The sequence below is a fragment of the Gobius niger genome (assembly GCF_951799975.1).
Source record: "Gobius niger genome assembly, chromosome: 8".
NCBI lineage: Eukaryota > Metazoa > Chordata > Actinopteri > Gobiiformes > Gobiidae > Gobius > Gobius niger.
Window position 1 is genome coordinate 37,067,586 of NC_136859.1, and position 15,189 is coordinate 37,082,774.

Genomic DNA, 15,189 nt, shown 5'->3' on the forward strand with positions numbered 1-15,189 from the left:
AGAGGCTGCGGCACAAAGCAGCATCGATAAAAGGCATTGTTAATGAACTAGAGATGTGATTCCGATGGATTGGCAAAGTCTTCTTTTTATGTGCTTGTGTTTGAGGTGCTCTCAGAAAGTCAGAGCAGCTGTTTCAATCAGCCTTATGATGAAAATCAGAAGAAAGCAAAGTAACACTGATTTTTATAGCTGCAATTAGACTACTTTTATTACTAGTTCTATTTCGGTGTTGTTTTTATGTACAGTCGAAATCCAGTGTAAGTGTTTCCCAGTGGGGCCCCTCTACTGTGGGGCCCCAGTCCCTCTGCTGCCTGTGTCAGCTCCGCCCCTGTTCTTCCTCCGTCTGGAGCTGCTCCTCACACTGAGCTGAAGAGGAGGAGACACAGACTCCAGACGACACTAAAGACTAGACTTAGACAGGATTCATGACTCTTTTGTTGCTTTTAAACCGAGCAGATGCAGAGGATCAGACCAGAGGAAAGACTGTGTGAAAAAGACTAACACTGCGCCGTTACTGTGCACCGTGACCCCGCAACCCCCCAACCCCGCAATCCCACACTGCCTTATCGCCTTCTCTTCATTATGCTTCCTAAATTAATCTAAAAAACAAAACAAAATATGAGGCAGATTGTTGTGAAGTGAGCAAAAGCTTGGAAAGAGTAGACTTTGTTTATGGATAAATGTATGTCCATAAAGTTTCTGATTTCACGATAAATGCTGTTATATTGAAGTGCAGTAAACCTGCGGGAGCGGACTGACCTGCTGCTGATCTTATTCCTCCAGTTTCTCTCTGAAGACTGAAACTTCTGCCCAGTGCAGCTTCAACAAATTCACAATAATCCCCAAACACTTTTCGGTAACACTTTATTTTATACCCTTGATACATTGTACCTGATTAAATTTAGTACAATGTAATGTGCTCTGTAACAATCTGTAATAACTTGTACCTATGGCTTAGATACACAATGGAATGATATGTATTTGTAGGTTGTAGATATATAATGTAATACGACATAACCCTAAGGGTCTCGTGTTCTATTACATGATGTACCTACAAAGTACTAATACAAGTGATTCCATTGTGTATCGAACACATAGGTACAAGTTATTACAGATAGTCACAGAGCACATTACTAAATTCCTTCTTTGTTTATTTGGTGTTGATGATTGTCTGTAAGAAGCTTTTTACTACCCATGGTGACAGAAATCGGCACCGGAGGGTTACGGCCCACTTTAACCCCTGGTTATTTTCAACTTTTATTTTAGTTTTAGACTGGATTTAGAAACAAAAACATGACTTTACTCAAAGTAGTGCTCCTGAGAAGAATGATCCAGTTGCTGTACTCCAAGTATTCAGCCATGTAGAGTCGGCCGGAGTAAATGGATTCCCTCTCTGTGCACCTCGTACCTGGTTGATGTGGTCGAGTTTGGGACACGGCCTTCCCCCGTTGTAGGGCTTCTCCCGCAGCCACTTGGAGCGCACTTTGACCCCGCTGCCACAGGACTTACTGCAGCGCGACCAGTTGGACCACTCACTCAGCTTACAGTCGGACGGGCAGGGGATGATGCACGCCTCCTCGATGTACCCTGGAAACCGGACACATGTGTAAAGGGTAAGCTTCTATAAACAGTGTAGGCACACTCCGGAGCAGGAGGGGGCGCTGTCGGATGTACTGTCAAGGCCACTCACAAGGCCAAAAGAAGAAGGTTTGTGGAATTTCCTCTGTCAAACAGTTCAGATCATTCACTTCTAACATTTGTTTCCTACTTTTAAACAGTATTTCTGTACTTTTTAACACAACATGAGCAATATTTATGGAACATGAGACAGTGATACAGTGCGTGCTAACACTGAACCCTGGGAATGAATGGAGAAAACAAAGATAATACGGCTAAACAACATGACAATTAAACAAGACATTTCAAAGCAATGACCTAACCCTGATGAGAGAGATGAGAGACTTAGAAGTAACAAACCCATCACAAACAATGAGTGTGCCTCACATTCTACCGTTGGATCCATGAAAATGTTGCTCCTGGTTTTGCATTCGGCAAGATGGCCACCACGTTTGTCAATGAACGTTTGATCTAGAGATTTATTCAGTATCTTTGGGGAAAGAGAGCTAAACAGTCCAGCCCAATTCTGATCAAGTGCTGGGATCTGTAAAATAATGTTATCCTTCATTTTTTGGGAAAAGGACACTATTTAAAAGCTAATCAAGGCAAGGTGACTTTATTTAAACTGCACAGATATTTTACAAGAAAGAAAACACTAAATACGGACAAAATATAGACACATTTTCAAATTAAAATGGTGTGTTTTATGTCTATGAGTTAGCATATAGCTGATGAGCTAGCTTTTAAACGCTTCATATTGTATTTGTGAAACCTTTGTATTTGTTTGTATACTACAGGTCTCTCCTGCAAATGAGATACAGGGCGGGGCTGTCCAGCTCTACTCAGGCATGGTTTTGAAGGTTTTGAAGCTGGAACGTTTTTTTTCAGAACACCTATTTAAACAGATTTTTGCTTTCTACTTTGAAGTCATGAGTATTTTCTAGAATACACACTTCAGTACTTAGCCTGGCTAACACCAGACTAAAATCACAAGTGATATTTAGTCTGGGGACCACCAATTCATTTTCTCGTAGGAGAGGTGTGGTTTACGATCGTCCATAGTCGTTTATTGGGCGATACGAAAAAAAAAAAAAAAAAGTCTCATGCGTCTGCACGTAGCCCCAGCCAATCATATCATCGTATGAGATGACGTATGACGTACCCGCTGTAAACTTTTGAGCTAAATTATTTAGAACAAGGTCTAAAGCTTGATCAAAAAATACCATCGTGTCTGCTGCTGTCATGTTGGATCCGTAAATAAACTTTTTTTTTAATTATCCGTAAATAAACTACAAGCTTCCATATATCGAATAGCGCGTCATCGTCTTGCCGTCCCTCCTCGCTCTGTGATTGGTTCCCAAATCCACCGGAGATTTCGGCTATGGTCCCCAGGCTGTTGTGCAGTTCGAAATAATTCGAGCGCACACAGCAGCCTGGCGTTAGCCAGGTTATTCAGTACTTATACCTCAGTAAAAATTTGACAGAGCAACTTTTAATACTTTTATGTGACTGATGGTACGTGCTAATAAGCTAGCTCTGTCATGCTAAACATTTAGCTTAAAGTTAACAGAGTACAACACTGACACGTGTGAAACTGAAAAGTGTAAGCGCTCGGAGTGACTTGGACCTCTCTCTGGACAGGCCTGTCCCAAACAGAACTGGTTGAACATGTTTATTTGTTTGCATCCATATTCGGTTTAGCCTTTGCTGGTTCTTCCTCAGCCCAGGTTTAGCCCTGACACAATCTGTCTGAAGTTCAAGTGCACTTTACTTTACTCCTCAAACTCCAAGAACACTTTGTGTTTCTTGGTTTGCACACACACTCTGCAGTCTGAAATGTCAGCTGTAGAAGTGCTCAGCCTGGAGGACACAGTGTTAGCACCACTTGACAAAACAATCTAAATGTATGGATTTCAGCCCAGAGGAAAGAGCACAGAGGGACAGTCTCAGCTAAACTTTACTGGAGGTCACTGGAGAAGAAACCTTTTCTAATAAAGCCAGGTTTTATCTAACACAGATTTAGCCATTTTCTGTATTTGACATCGCTCTGTAAACTATTGCCTTCCTGCGTCAATGTACTAAAATCACTGATTGAGGAGAAAGCATGGGCTCAGAATGGCTGCCAGGTCTCTACAGTATGCCCCAGGCCACCCGTGGCAAAATTATTGTACTTTACTCCTAACACTGAATGTGGAGATTTAATAAATGCACAAAGGTTTTGGGAAAAAAACACAAAATGAGTGATTTGAAGAGTGACATCACTGGTGCCGAACAACAGCACAATTTTCATCAGTAACAAAAGATTTCCATGTATTACTTTCAGCTTTCAACACCAAGTTATACTTGAAAAAGACAGAGCATCTTTTTTAGCTGAATTTTGATTTTCTTTTGTTCATTGATATCCACACAAAGACAAAACAATTATATTTTCAGAAACTTTCTTTGTCAGCCTGAAGCAGCTCAGTAAATGTGTTGGGTCGACTCAGGTCTGTGAAAACGGCGCAATTCATCCTCCAGGCCTGTGTGAGGCGCTGTGGCGCTAACACAGATAATAGAACAAGATGTAGAGGTGCATGTGCAGTAAACTATTGTATGAATGTAAACAGTGAAAATGAAATGGATTAAAGGATTTAGGATCTACTGAAGAGACGAGGAGGAGAGTTTATTCTTCAGCCGTAACGGGACTAAAGCAGAAAAACCTGTCAGTGACTTTTACTGTCAGTCCAAACACACAGACTGACTCGTGTTTTCCTTCTTGTCACCTGTGGCTTGTGGACGGCAGTGGAGCAAAGAGGAGCGGAGTCAAACCATCACAGATCCCTGAGTAAAACTCATTATAAGGTCAGAAGATTATGGATAACAGACACCACTCTGGTGCTGTGATGTCATCGCTTTAGTAAAAGTTGAGGAGAAGTTGTAACAAATGCACCGCGTAAACGGCGGGAGCTAGTTTGGAAACTGTTGGTTTACAGACCTCCAAAACACTGGGCTCGTATGGACGATACACTGGATTGCTAAAATATCTTTGCATTTGGTCCTCAGCTTAACTTTGTATGGATATGGCCATCATTTTACAAAAGTAAGAGGTGTAGGAGCTAAAAATACAGATTTATTTTGATTTTATTTTGCTAGTGGGGTTCATCAGCCCCAGGTCATAAGTCTCTTAGTGGCGCCCCTGTAGAAATGCAGACTTTGTGTGTGTCTCTGAAAACAAGGGCTTAAAAAAAGGAAGTCAACTATTGAGAATGTCTGGGCACTAAGTTTCACATTGCTTTAAGAGAATATGTGCGTCAGACACACAATGTTTATTTTTAGATCGTTCAAAACTGTCATTAGTCTGTCATTATGAGGCCGATGGACAAGAAATGAAGAGGGATCTGAAGCACAAGATGTGGAGACCGTTGCGCTGTGTGCATGAAGTTGCCCTCTTCTTTCCCTCCTCTCTAACCAATGGGCGGGGCATTCAAAACACACCATGAACTAGCATGACCATGGTCATTTAGAGTTTGATTGATTAGGCTGATAAAGTAATACTGGAACAGAGCCAATGGTAAGGGACATGGGAAAACTTTGGTTATGCAAAATATGACATCAATAAATACAAAGTGTGGAGAGAAAAGGGCACTTCAGGGTCATGGAGCAAAAGAGGCAGGGGTTCAAGTCCCCTCTGCATGTGCCTGTAGAAGAGACGGATGTGTTAAATGAGGCGCTACACGTCCCGTCTCCTTCTGTTAATCATTTCCCCCCTACTGTCCTCTAGAGGTGCTATGTCCCTACGTGAGCCTGTCCTCCCCTCATTCATGATCAAGACCACGAGATACTTGAACTCCTCAACTTGCGAAAGGAACTCTCATCTGGAGGTTGCATGAACCCAAAATTCTCTGCCATTTATGGAACATTTGTAGCTTTGATGTAAAAATGTTGAAGGCTGTGCTTTAGGGCTCTCCTTAAAGCGCAGCTACATCACTGTGGAACGCCGTGGGGTTCCTCTTGATGATGCACGCTCACATCAGAGCTGACAGCGCATCCACTTGGATGTGACCTGCTGAATATTGTTCCGTTCGCCCACTGTGTTTCTTAAACATTACGTTAAAATTGAGGAAATCCAAATAATAAGCTCCAATTTGCATAGGATTTAGTGAAATATGAGCCTTAATCTGGACAAGCTGATGATGCTCAGAATAAGTCGTCCTCCTTTGAGACTTTTACACATGAGTTTGAACACATTTCTGTTGCAAAATTTGTGCCCCCGCAGCCACAAGGGCCCCGCATCTCAGTCACACTACAGTGTTGTTTCACTGATTAATTAACGTGTTGTTATGTGGACAGACTCTGACAGCCTCACTCACTCTCCGCCTCTTTGCCACATATAACACCAAAACGGAGCAGTCTGCTGAAGTGGACCGACCACCTTCCCCCCGTCACTCCCAAGGCGTGAGTGCTTCTCCGCTCGTGTCCCCGCTCGGCCGTCTGTCTCCCGGGGCTCGCTTCGCCTCATGCACGGCTGCATCATGTCACCCGTGTCCCGGGCGCTGCTCTCATGTTTTCTCTGGTCGGACTCGGGGCATCACGGGCCACACACTCTTTTAAACTCTCTTCTTATTGGCCTTTTTGTCTCAAAGAGGAGTTGAATCCACACGGTTCTCATGAGCACAGTAACTTACAGTAACTCTGGTTCTCTGAATGTGCACAGTCTTAAACGAACTGGGCGACTCACAGGCTAATTCTCAGTGGTCAGACAGAAATAACCGTAAAAAGTGTAGTAGTCCTAAATCCCAGTCTGACAGTGGCTTAGTGGTTAGTGGGGGGGCAGGGCCTGAATTGAGGTCACTATGTTCCTCTTCTGCCCTGCACTACTGCACAGTGATACTGTTTTTCACCGTAGATGGATTTGCTCTTTGTCGAATAGCCATGGGATGCATACTGTAGGGCCCCCGTGTGGATTTTTGCTTAGGGCCCCAGAAGGGCCAGCACCGGCTCTGGCTCCATGATTCTGTTCAGAAATCAGGTTTAGTTAAGTTCCATTTATCATGAAATCTCACATTATTTCCCAACATTAATAATAGGTATATCTCATTAAACCCCTGAGATTAATTAATGAGGGATAAAAATAGCTTCTTTTCTCGACTCCCAGCCACTTCACATTCAGTCAAAAAAACAACAAACATTGCTAATGGTTAGCTTCCAAAACATGATTCAAACTGGAAACCTTTTAAAGCTTTGCAAAACGCGAGAATGATCTCACTGCAGTTTCTTTAACGTCGTACTTTTAACTTTTAGCTCCATTTGACGCCTGCTCCCAGAGAGAGAGAGGACTTAAGAGGAGCTGGTGTGAGTAAGCAGGACGCAGTCACGGCTCAGAGGATGGGGGGATTGGTAAGGGATCGCGCAAATCTTCTTAATTTAGTCCTAAGTCTTTCGGCATTCGCCAATCCACAGTGACACACTCACTGTCTGTCCGTCGTGTGCCGTGACGGAGTGATGTGCGAGAGTCTGAAACTCCACAACACAAACTTTTCCATCCTTTTAGGGAAATTTGACATCTTGCTTCAATGGTACTTTTACTCAAAGGTCAAATCTACTTTCGAGTCAATTTGACGTAATCCTACTTTCCGCAGTGGGTCCAAAGTACAGCACAGTGACAGAAACACGAGTGCAGACGGAGCCTCCTTTGGGCCGACGTCTCATCTGGAGTGCCAGGAACACGGCACACGGCTTTCAGAAACGCACATAGCTTTAGTACAGTGGAGGGTTCACGTGGGGGTCAGAGCATCGCTGCCGGTCTCGCACCAAACAAGCACTGCATCCTTATAAGGGCGAGGTCACTGGGTCAAAGGAAAGGTCAGAACGCTAGGAATCCTTCAAGAAACATGCATATTTATAGACCAGACAATGAAAACCTGCCTAGATACAGGAGTGTGTTCGCTCCCGTAGTGAACAGCTGCTACTTGAACTAAAGGTGACCAGTCAGGGAGCGGTGTTGTCAGGACATTTTCTAACCTATCTTCTCATGGTTTGAAACTGTTTGGTGATGGTTATTATGTTAATTCCTCACTGGAGACGCGACATCAGACGAAGGGAAACATTCTATAACTGTCACTAAGCTCCAACATTTCAGGCGGATTCTTCTGCTTTGAAAAACGGGTAACACTTTATTTTACAGTACCCTTGATACATTGTACCTGACTAATTTAGTACAATGTTATATGCTCTGCAAGAATGTGTAATAAGTTGTACTTATGGGTTAGATGCACAACAAAATAATATGTATTTGTAGTTTGTAGTTATGTATTAAGACATACAATGTATCAAGGTAGTGTAAAATAAAGTGATACCGAAAAACGTGATCGATCCAAAACGGAACCTGTGCCGTCACAGCGGCTCAGTGATATTTTAGAAACAAGCTTAAGCTTAAGCTTAAGCTGTATATTCGATATTTTGTCAATAAAGAACTGGCAAAACTTCTCACACAACGAAGCAGGAGGAGTTTAAAAATGTCAAAATTATGTATTTTCCTCCCTCTACATGTTCCAACAATGTCCTCATGTGTAGAATGAGCTCAGACCTGTTCACCACAACTGCCTCTAAAATCCTGCACTGTCACTCAAAAAGGGGTTAATTCGGGTCCGAAGTGCCAACATGCACGAGCTTAATATAGAAGGTGCAGTTACATGTATGACCTGAGGTGGCAGTAGTGAGTATAAAATGGCTAACTTGCATCTAGCCCCTTTAAGATTGAAAGACTCCAAAACATTAAAAAGTCTTTGACCAAGGGCTTTGAGGGGCAACACAAATGAATGTTAAAATCTCCAACTATTAAAAATGTGTTACAATTTAGTGCCATGCCTGCAACAAAGTCAGAAAAGTCATTAATTAAACCCTTGTTAAATTTGGGAGGACGATAGAAGAGCGCGCACAGGACGGGTGGATCCAGTTTCGAAGAGCTGTAGCTCAAAACTCTTGTAGGTTTTGATAAGAATCAAACAGCAGACAAAGTCAGTCTTAAACACCGTGGCTAAACCTCCGCTTTTGCCTGTGAGTCGAGGGGAGATAAAGAAAGAACAGGCCGGAGGGAGAAGCTCTGAAAAGGCGAAACACTCACCAGCTCGTAGCCATGTCTCGGTCAAAAGCATAAACTCAAGCTCCCGGGAGGCGAAGAAATCATTGAGCACAAAGGTCTTGTCACATAAAGATCTGGCGTTTATCAGCGCCAGATGAAGGGTGAGGTCTCCCGCTGACCGCGACGGTAAGCTAGCACCTCTCAAACATATGTTGATGGCGGTGGGAATGGCTGAGGAGTGACTGGCGATCATACACAATTAGAGCTGAGACATTTTCACTGCAAAAACAGAAACAAAATACTGAGCGCAGGGAGAAGCTTCACCGAGCACACTGCTGGCGCCATCTTTGTCCTAACTATTTATGTGGGAAAAAATAATTCATATCAGTGTATACTTGACCTTTGACCCAAGGCTGTATTCGTTAGCATGGCGCCCTAGCTTTCCATCCCAGCGGCCTCTAGGACGCTGCAAGATCTTCTTTTTTTAGGGTTTCTGGTAGGTTTTCTGGTTAGAAAGTTTACATAAGAAGGTTCCAACAGCAGTGAAAACCCACCAGCAACCCTGAAAAAACAAATGATCCTGTCCTGTAGAGGCCATCGGAATGGAAAGTGAAGGTGCTAAGCTAACCACAGCTGAAATGTCAAATATGCAACAACCCTCTGGTAATGTGTCCTTTGTAGTTTCTTCTGGTTTATCTTTCTTAATAATATACGCTCCTAACAAGTGTAAATGTCTGTCCTTAGAGCCCAAACGTGCTGTTTTTTACATATGTACAGTCTGTGAAAAAAGTTCTCCCCGTAGCAAACTTCGCTTCTGTTCCGCACAATTACATTTCCAAGTGGTATTATTGTCTGTAAGAGCAGCCAGAGGGAGATGTTCCGTTTTATTACGCCCACAGTTATCAGGGAGAACACCGATCGATACGGAGCGACTGACTAACTTCATTAGAGCTAATCCATACAGCGCCGGAGCATTTCATTCGGAGGCACGGAGTTGTTAATAAATTTGATAATTGAGAATTGATTTGAAACGTTCTCTCTAATATTTAACATATGAAATCCAAAGGGTAAACAGTGTTTCACATGACAAATAACTGCACATCGAGAGCGGAGAGGATTCAAAATGAGTTCATTGGACGCTGGGGACACGCCACAAAAGCTTGATGAAGTAGTGTTTATTATTAGTCCTTTAATTGGTCCAGACAGTTCATATTTACTAAAGCCTTTTATATAGTGATGGGCGAGAGAAGCCTTGTGACACTTAAGACTTTTTGCGAGGAAAGCCTTTGTTAAGATTTGGAGCTTCAGAGCTGCTTCCTTGTTTGAACCCTGACCAACTTAATTGTTGTGACTTCTCATAAACATGACCAAGCACCAACAAATCCATGTGTGCGACACAGGCGTGGGGCATTCTGAGTATGTACAAAAACAATTTAATGCTGAATGCTCCGAGGCTTATAAACAAGAGTCATTTTCTTTGTAATGTGGTTCTGTGCTTCACAGAGTGGACACAGAACCGACTCAGTTACCTGCCGCTCTATGGGTCTGAGGCAGGACCAATGGCCGCAGGAAGCACAGATCCGTGACTACGACACAGGGGGCCGACCATCAGCCGACATTGCTGCAATACCTACATCAAGAGCAGGGGTGCCCAAACCTTTTGTGTCCGAGGGCCAAAATGAAAAGTGCCTGTGGTTCTCGTGCCAAACACGGCAATGTCAAGCATGAAACACATATAACTGCAAGTAATAATAGTTACTTCATTTGATTTTTCGGTATGCTACATTAAAACACATGTTAATAGGCAAAAGCCTGTATCTACAGGGACTTTAGCTCATCCATTTAACTCAAAGAAAATGCCATACAAGATCATTTTAAAAGTGTTAGTTCAGCATCAATGCTTTTATAAGTCCATTTTTAACATGTACATTTGTTGATGTCAACAACCTTTGCAAAAAAAGTTTGAAAACTGGGAGTTGATGCTACAACGCTCTGTGATAAACACCAAGACCAAGTGTTTCCTTAACTTTGCGATAGGAGTGAAACAGCACCCTCAATTCGGGCGTTCTGCTCTCCCAAAATTCCATCCACTGAGCGGCGCTGTGATAAAAAATGACACTGTTCGTGTCCCAGTGCACTTCCTGTTGCCATCATACTGCATTCAGACTGAACACGATGGAGACTTTTCTGTTCTGTTTTATTGCCTTAATGGTTTGTGCAGCCCTGTGAGGCGACTCCTGCTGTGATATTGGGCTAAACAAAACCGCTGATTGATTTAGACGTCAGGGGCGAGTGATATTTAATGTGTTCTGAAGCAGGAAGGAGCTCTGGACTGAAAAATAACTGCTGTTTTAGTTCTAACTAGTCCCTCTTTGTTACTGCCATGTCCTCTGGATCTTCAGCTATAGCTATACACACGATCTACACAAGGATCTCCCTAGTATTTAAGCTCATCGCAATAAACCACAAATGCATCAAGCCCGGCTCAGTATGTGATCGTCTCAAAGGCTGCTTTATATAGTTACCGGCTGTATTGACGTTATTAGTGCATAATACTTGTTTTCACCGGATCTATGCGCTGCTAAGGAGCTAGTTAGGGCGAGCGGTTAGCAGCTCGGCTACGGACTTATTTTTTGACATGGCTGATGTTCTCACGTTGAAAACACAGACAGATAAAGTTGTTTTGGGCAGAGAGATAATCAGAGGCTGTCAGTGCTTTTTACTATAGTAAAAATTCAGTCGCTCCCCCGCCCATCGGATGAAATTTTGGGAGAGCAGAACGCCTGAATTTGATCTAGTGGCTGCAGAACAAGTTAGCTTCGCACTAGAAAGCATTGCTCTTTACATACGTTTTAAAAGCCTGGTTCGTAATTATGTTAAACTTCCTACAGCTAGATTTTCCTCCTGAAAACACTGGGTTAGGTGCGATTATAGAAACGAGGTGGGGAGTGAGCAGACGCTGTCTATTATTTTTTACAGTCCATGGGCAGAACATCAATGTGCAATCTTTTTATTTCATTCAGTCAGAGCTAATTTTGACAAGTTTCCCATGGCCAGATGCAGAAACCTTTCACCACATGAACACGGGTGAATGACAACCGCGATAAAAGCAGGACATTTATCACTAGGACCAGACAGAAAACATCCGTGGTTCAAAACTGTCAAGGGAACGCACTGAAACGCTGTGAGCCAATGAGCCGCTTTGAAGCACTTTGAGACACTTAAGTCACCTGACCAGTGACAAGCTGTAGTAAAACAGACTCAGTACTTTGAAGCAATCTGCTTCAGGAAGAGCAACACAAGCTCCGGAACTCTGTGTTATCACTTCTTTTGTACACAGACTCGCCCACTTTTCCCACCTGGAGGAGACCCTATCCTGACCCCAGAAAAAGCCCCTGCGCTCCTCCAGCACTGCACTAGATCAGGACATACTGTATAGTGAGATGATCAGCGTTTACATCGCCGTGACTGTGAACAACTTTGCTCATTTCTTCAGTTAGCCTTGAGGTTAAAGGCCACTTAATTAGCAGCAAACAGATGCTCTCCTCTTTCCTTCATATGCAAAAAAGTACAACTCAGAGCAGGGGAATAGCCGTCTACAGCAGCCGAATATACGTCGTAAAAAGCTCATCCCTGTGAAGAATCGGTATTTTGGAAACGCCTAAAGTAAGTCTCAAGTTGAACCAAGACTCAACAGAGGAAAAGAAACAGAAAAAGTCTGCTTTTAAATGGCGTCGGAGGCATAACAACATGCAGCACCTGCGTCTAACAGGAGCTTGTGAAGATGACAGGATTAGGTGTGGGTTTCATACATTGTCCTTTTACACGTTGTCTTCATCTAGATCTTTTCTTGTGAACATCAAAAGCAACAAATCCAGGAGAAAGATTTTCATGTCCTGTGAAGAAGCAGTTCCCTCTTTCGCTTCTTCATCAAAGCGCTGACATTTTTTTTTGGGGGGGGGAATGAATTCCTTTTGCTGGAACCAATTCTTTGAATCTTCTCCGCCAGGCTGCATTTCGTAAGTACATCTCGACAGCGACAGATCCAATACAACAGGGCAGCCATCCACAACAGGACCATTTGCTCTCATTAAGTCCCACGGTTCCAGACTTTCAGATGGGGATGTAACCGTCAGTGTTTAGTGGGAGATACAGAGCGGTGCGGTGGTGGTTTGATGGATATTTTAGCTGAAAGTGGAAGGAGCTGGAGGAGAAACCGGTCGGCTTCGATGTGCGGATCGTGTGTGACGCTGAGAGAAGGCAGAACGGAGAACAATAAGCAGTTCAGACCAAGATAAAAACGTATGGACAATCCAGGTCTTGAAGGTTGAAGGTGGCAGTCACACAGGACTTTTCCACTGTAGAAAAAGGCTCAATCAGCAATCTGTACTGGGATTTTTGTGTTGATGACCTTTTTACATGTAAACTTGTAGTGTGTATCTTGGATCAAAAACTAGTAGTCTTCGAATTACCTTCAGATAAATTCGAACACAACACGGATCATTGCTCCTGATTAAAAGATCCGACGATCAAAAACGTCCTTGGTCTGGGCCCGTCTGTTAAAACCTTGGGGTTGTGTTTGATCAATCCTTGTCTTTGGAGGGTGACTCTCGTCAGCTGACCAAAAACTGTTTTTTATCACCTGAGAAGTCAGGAAAATGTCGTCAATTGAATGTCGTCTTGAATTGTTCCCCCTTTCATTTAGTTTTGTATTGATTAATGTAATTCTCTTTTCACTTCAAGTCGACTCTAAACAGACTTCAGATTCTACAAAATGCAGCTGCCACACTTTTGACTGGTCACACCCAGCACATCCTTTCACATCTCCAATTGGCTTCCTGTAAAAAGTCACATTGATTTTAAAATCCTAGTCCTGACTACGGTGGCATGGTCAGGCGCCTCAGTATATCCTCCTCCTCCTCAGGGCACACCCTTCGGTCTTCAGACCAGGGTCTCCTGATGAGCTTGACCCTGTGAAAACTATTGGTTAAAGGATTTTTTTTATTCACTTTGTGATTTGTATCTGTGAAAAGCACTTCACTTACTTACTTACTAACCTTTATTGTATATGTGGAGAATCAGTATCATCAGCTCTTTCTGCACTGGCCTGTATCTGCTCGATCACTCTATGGCCTGTGGTCAAAAATTATTGACTAAATAAGTTTGTGGGAGCTTGGTTTATGATTGACATATCCACGAGGTCATCATGGACTCAAGCAACAAAACTGCATTTTTTGGGGGTGGGGGGTGGGGGGAGAAACAACCCTTAGGACGCCCATGAGGAAGAGCTATCTCTTCATATCGTTGCCAGTTTGTTTTGACATGATCCAGATCTTCTTGACTGGTAAATCCGTCAGCCTATCACACCCAACAGAAATGGGGACTGGCTGAAACAAATCATAACCAAAGTTCTGCGATCCAACATGATGTCGTTATGTCCTCAGGCAAAACACGAAACACGAAAAGTCTTCCTGCATTGTTCCCATCGTCGTTCCTTCCAAAACCAACCGTTGCTCATCTGCATTGTTACATAATCTACACAACCCATTCCAGACACATTAGTGCTTCAGCGGCGCCTGTAGATCAGACGATCAAAGTCTTTCCATGTCTCCTGCCAAGCCTCTGACGCTGTTCTGCCCGACACATCTGAGGCTACATTTGTTTTTCGCGCACTCTTCCATTCCGAAATATCCCGTCCCCGCCGCACCCACGCACGATTAGCCCGCATCCGAACCTCCCAAACTCTTTATGCTACAGAGCTCCATCAATCGAGCCTCTGCCGCCTGCTATTTCACAGCCATTTCACACAGGGATCTTCCGCTTCAAGTATTCTGGAGCTAAGATAAAAGTGCGTGGCACAGACGGGCGTGCGGTGACAGGGAGAGTGAGGGAAGCCGTGAAGACTTGAAAACACATACACAGGCGTCAGATGAATATTTAACATGAGCTTTTTGAGCGGGATTCGATGACGTGGAAGAGAAATGTCCGAGTCGGTGCGTTTGGCGTTGTCATTTTGAGGCAGGTCATCACTCCAGGTCTTCGAGGGATGTCAGGACGCACCTTTGGAGTGTTGAAGACAGGATGCGATATAGAAAGGGCTGCATATGAACCAACGCTGACTGTCCTGACGAAGACCTGAGGACGGTCCACACATGTTAGTGCTTTACTCACTTTTAATTGCCTCCTCTCTGTTTTTTGCCAAGCGTTTTGATCCTTGAAGAGCATCTGACTTCTTTTTGTTACGTCCACCTACCCAGGGGTCTGCAAACTTTTCAGGTCACGACCTCCAAAAAAACAACTGCAGAACAACAGATGAGGCACCCTATAAACTGTGATTAGCATTGGTGCTAATTGAAATGGTCAAAATGGGGGGCCCACATCGTGAAAGAGCGGTTCAGGGAGCATTGGATAGATTGGCACTTTAACCCCATTGAGACTCTTTGGGGTGTGATGGAGAAGGCTTTGCACAGTGGTCACACTCTCCCATCATCGACACAAGATCTTGGTGAAAA

The 15,189-nt window shown here is 43.5% G+C and overlaps 1 protein-coding gene across 1 annotated transcript in view; it reads right to left on the reverse strand.

Annotated features, from left to right (window-relative positions):
* The window catches only part of thsd7ab (thrombospondin, type I, domain containing 7Ab), a 357,113-nt gene that overhangs the window by 84,045 nt on the left and 257,879 nt on the right, over positions 1–15,189 (reverse strand). Inside the window, exon 16 of the mRNA XM_079562212.1 lies at positions 1,408–1,587. Coding sequence (XP_079418338.1) covers positions 1,408–1,587 — 180 coding nt within the window. The remainder of the gene's footprint in view (positions 1–1,407; positions 1,588–15,189) is intronic.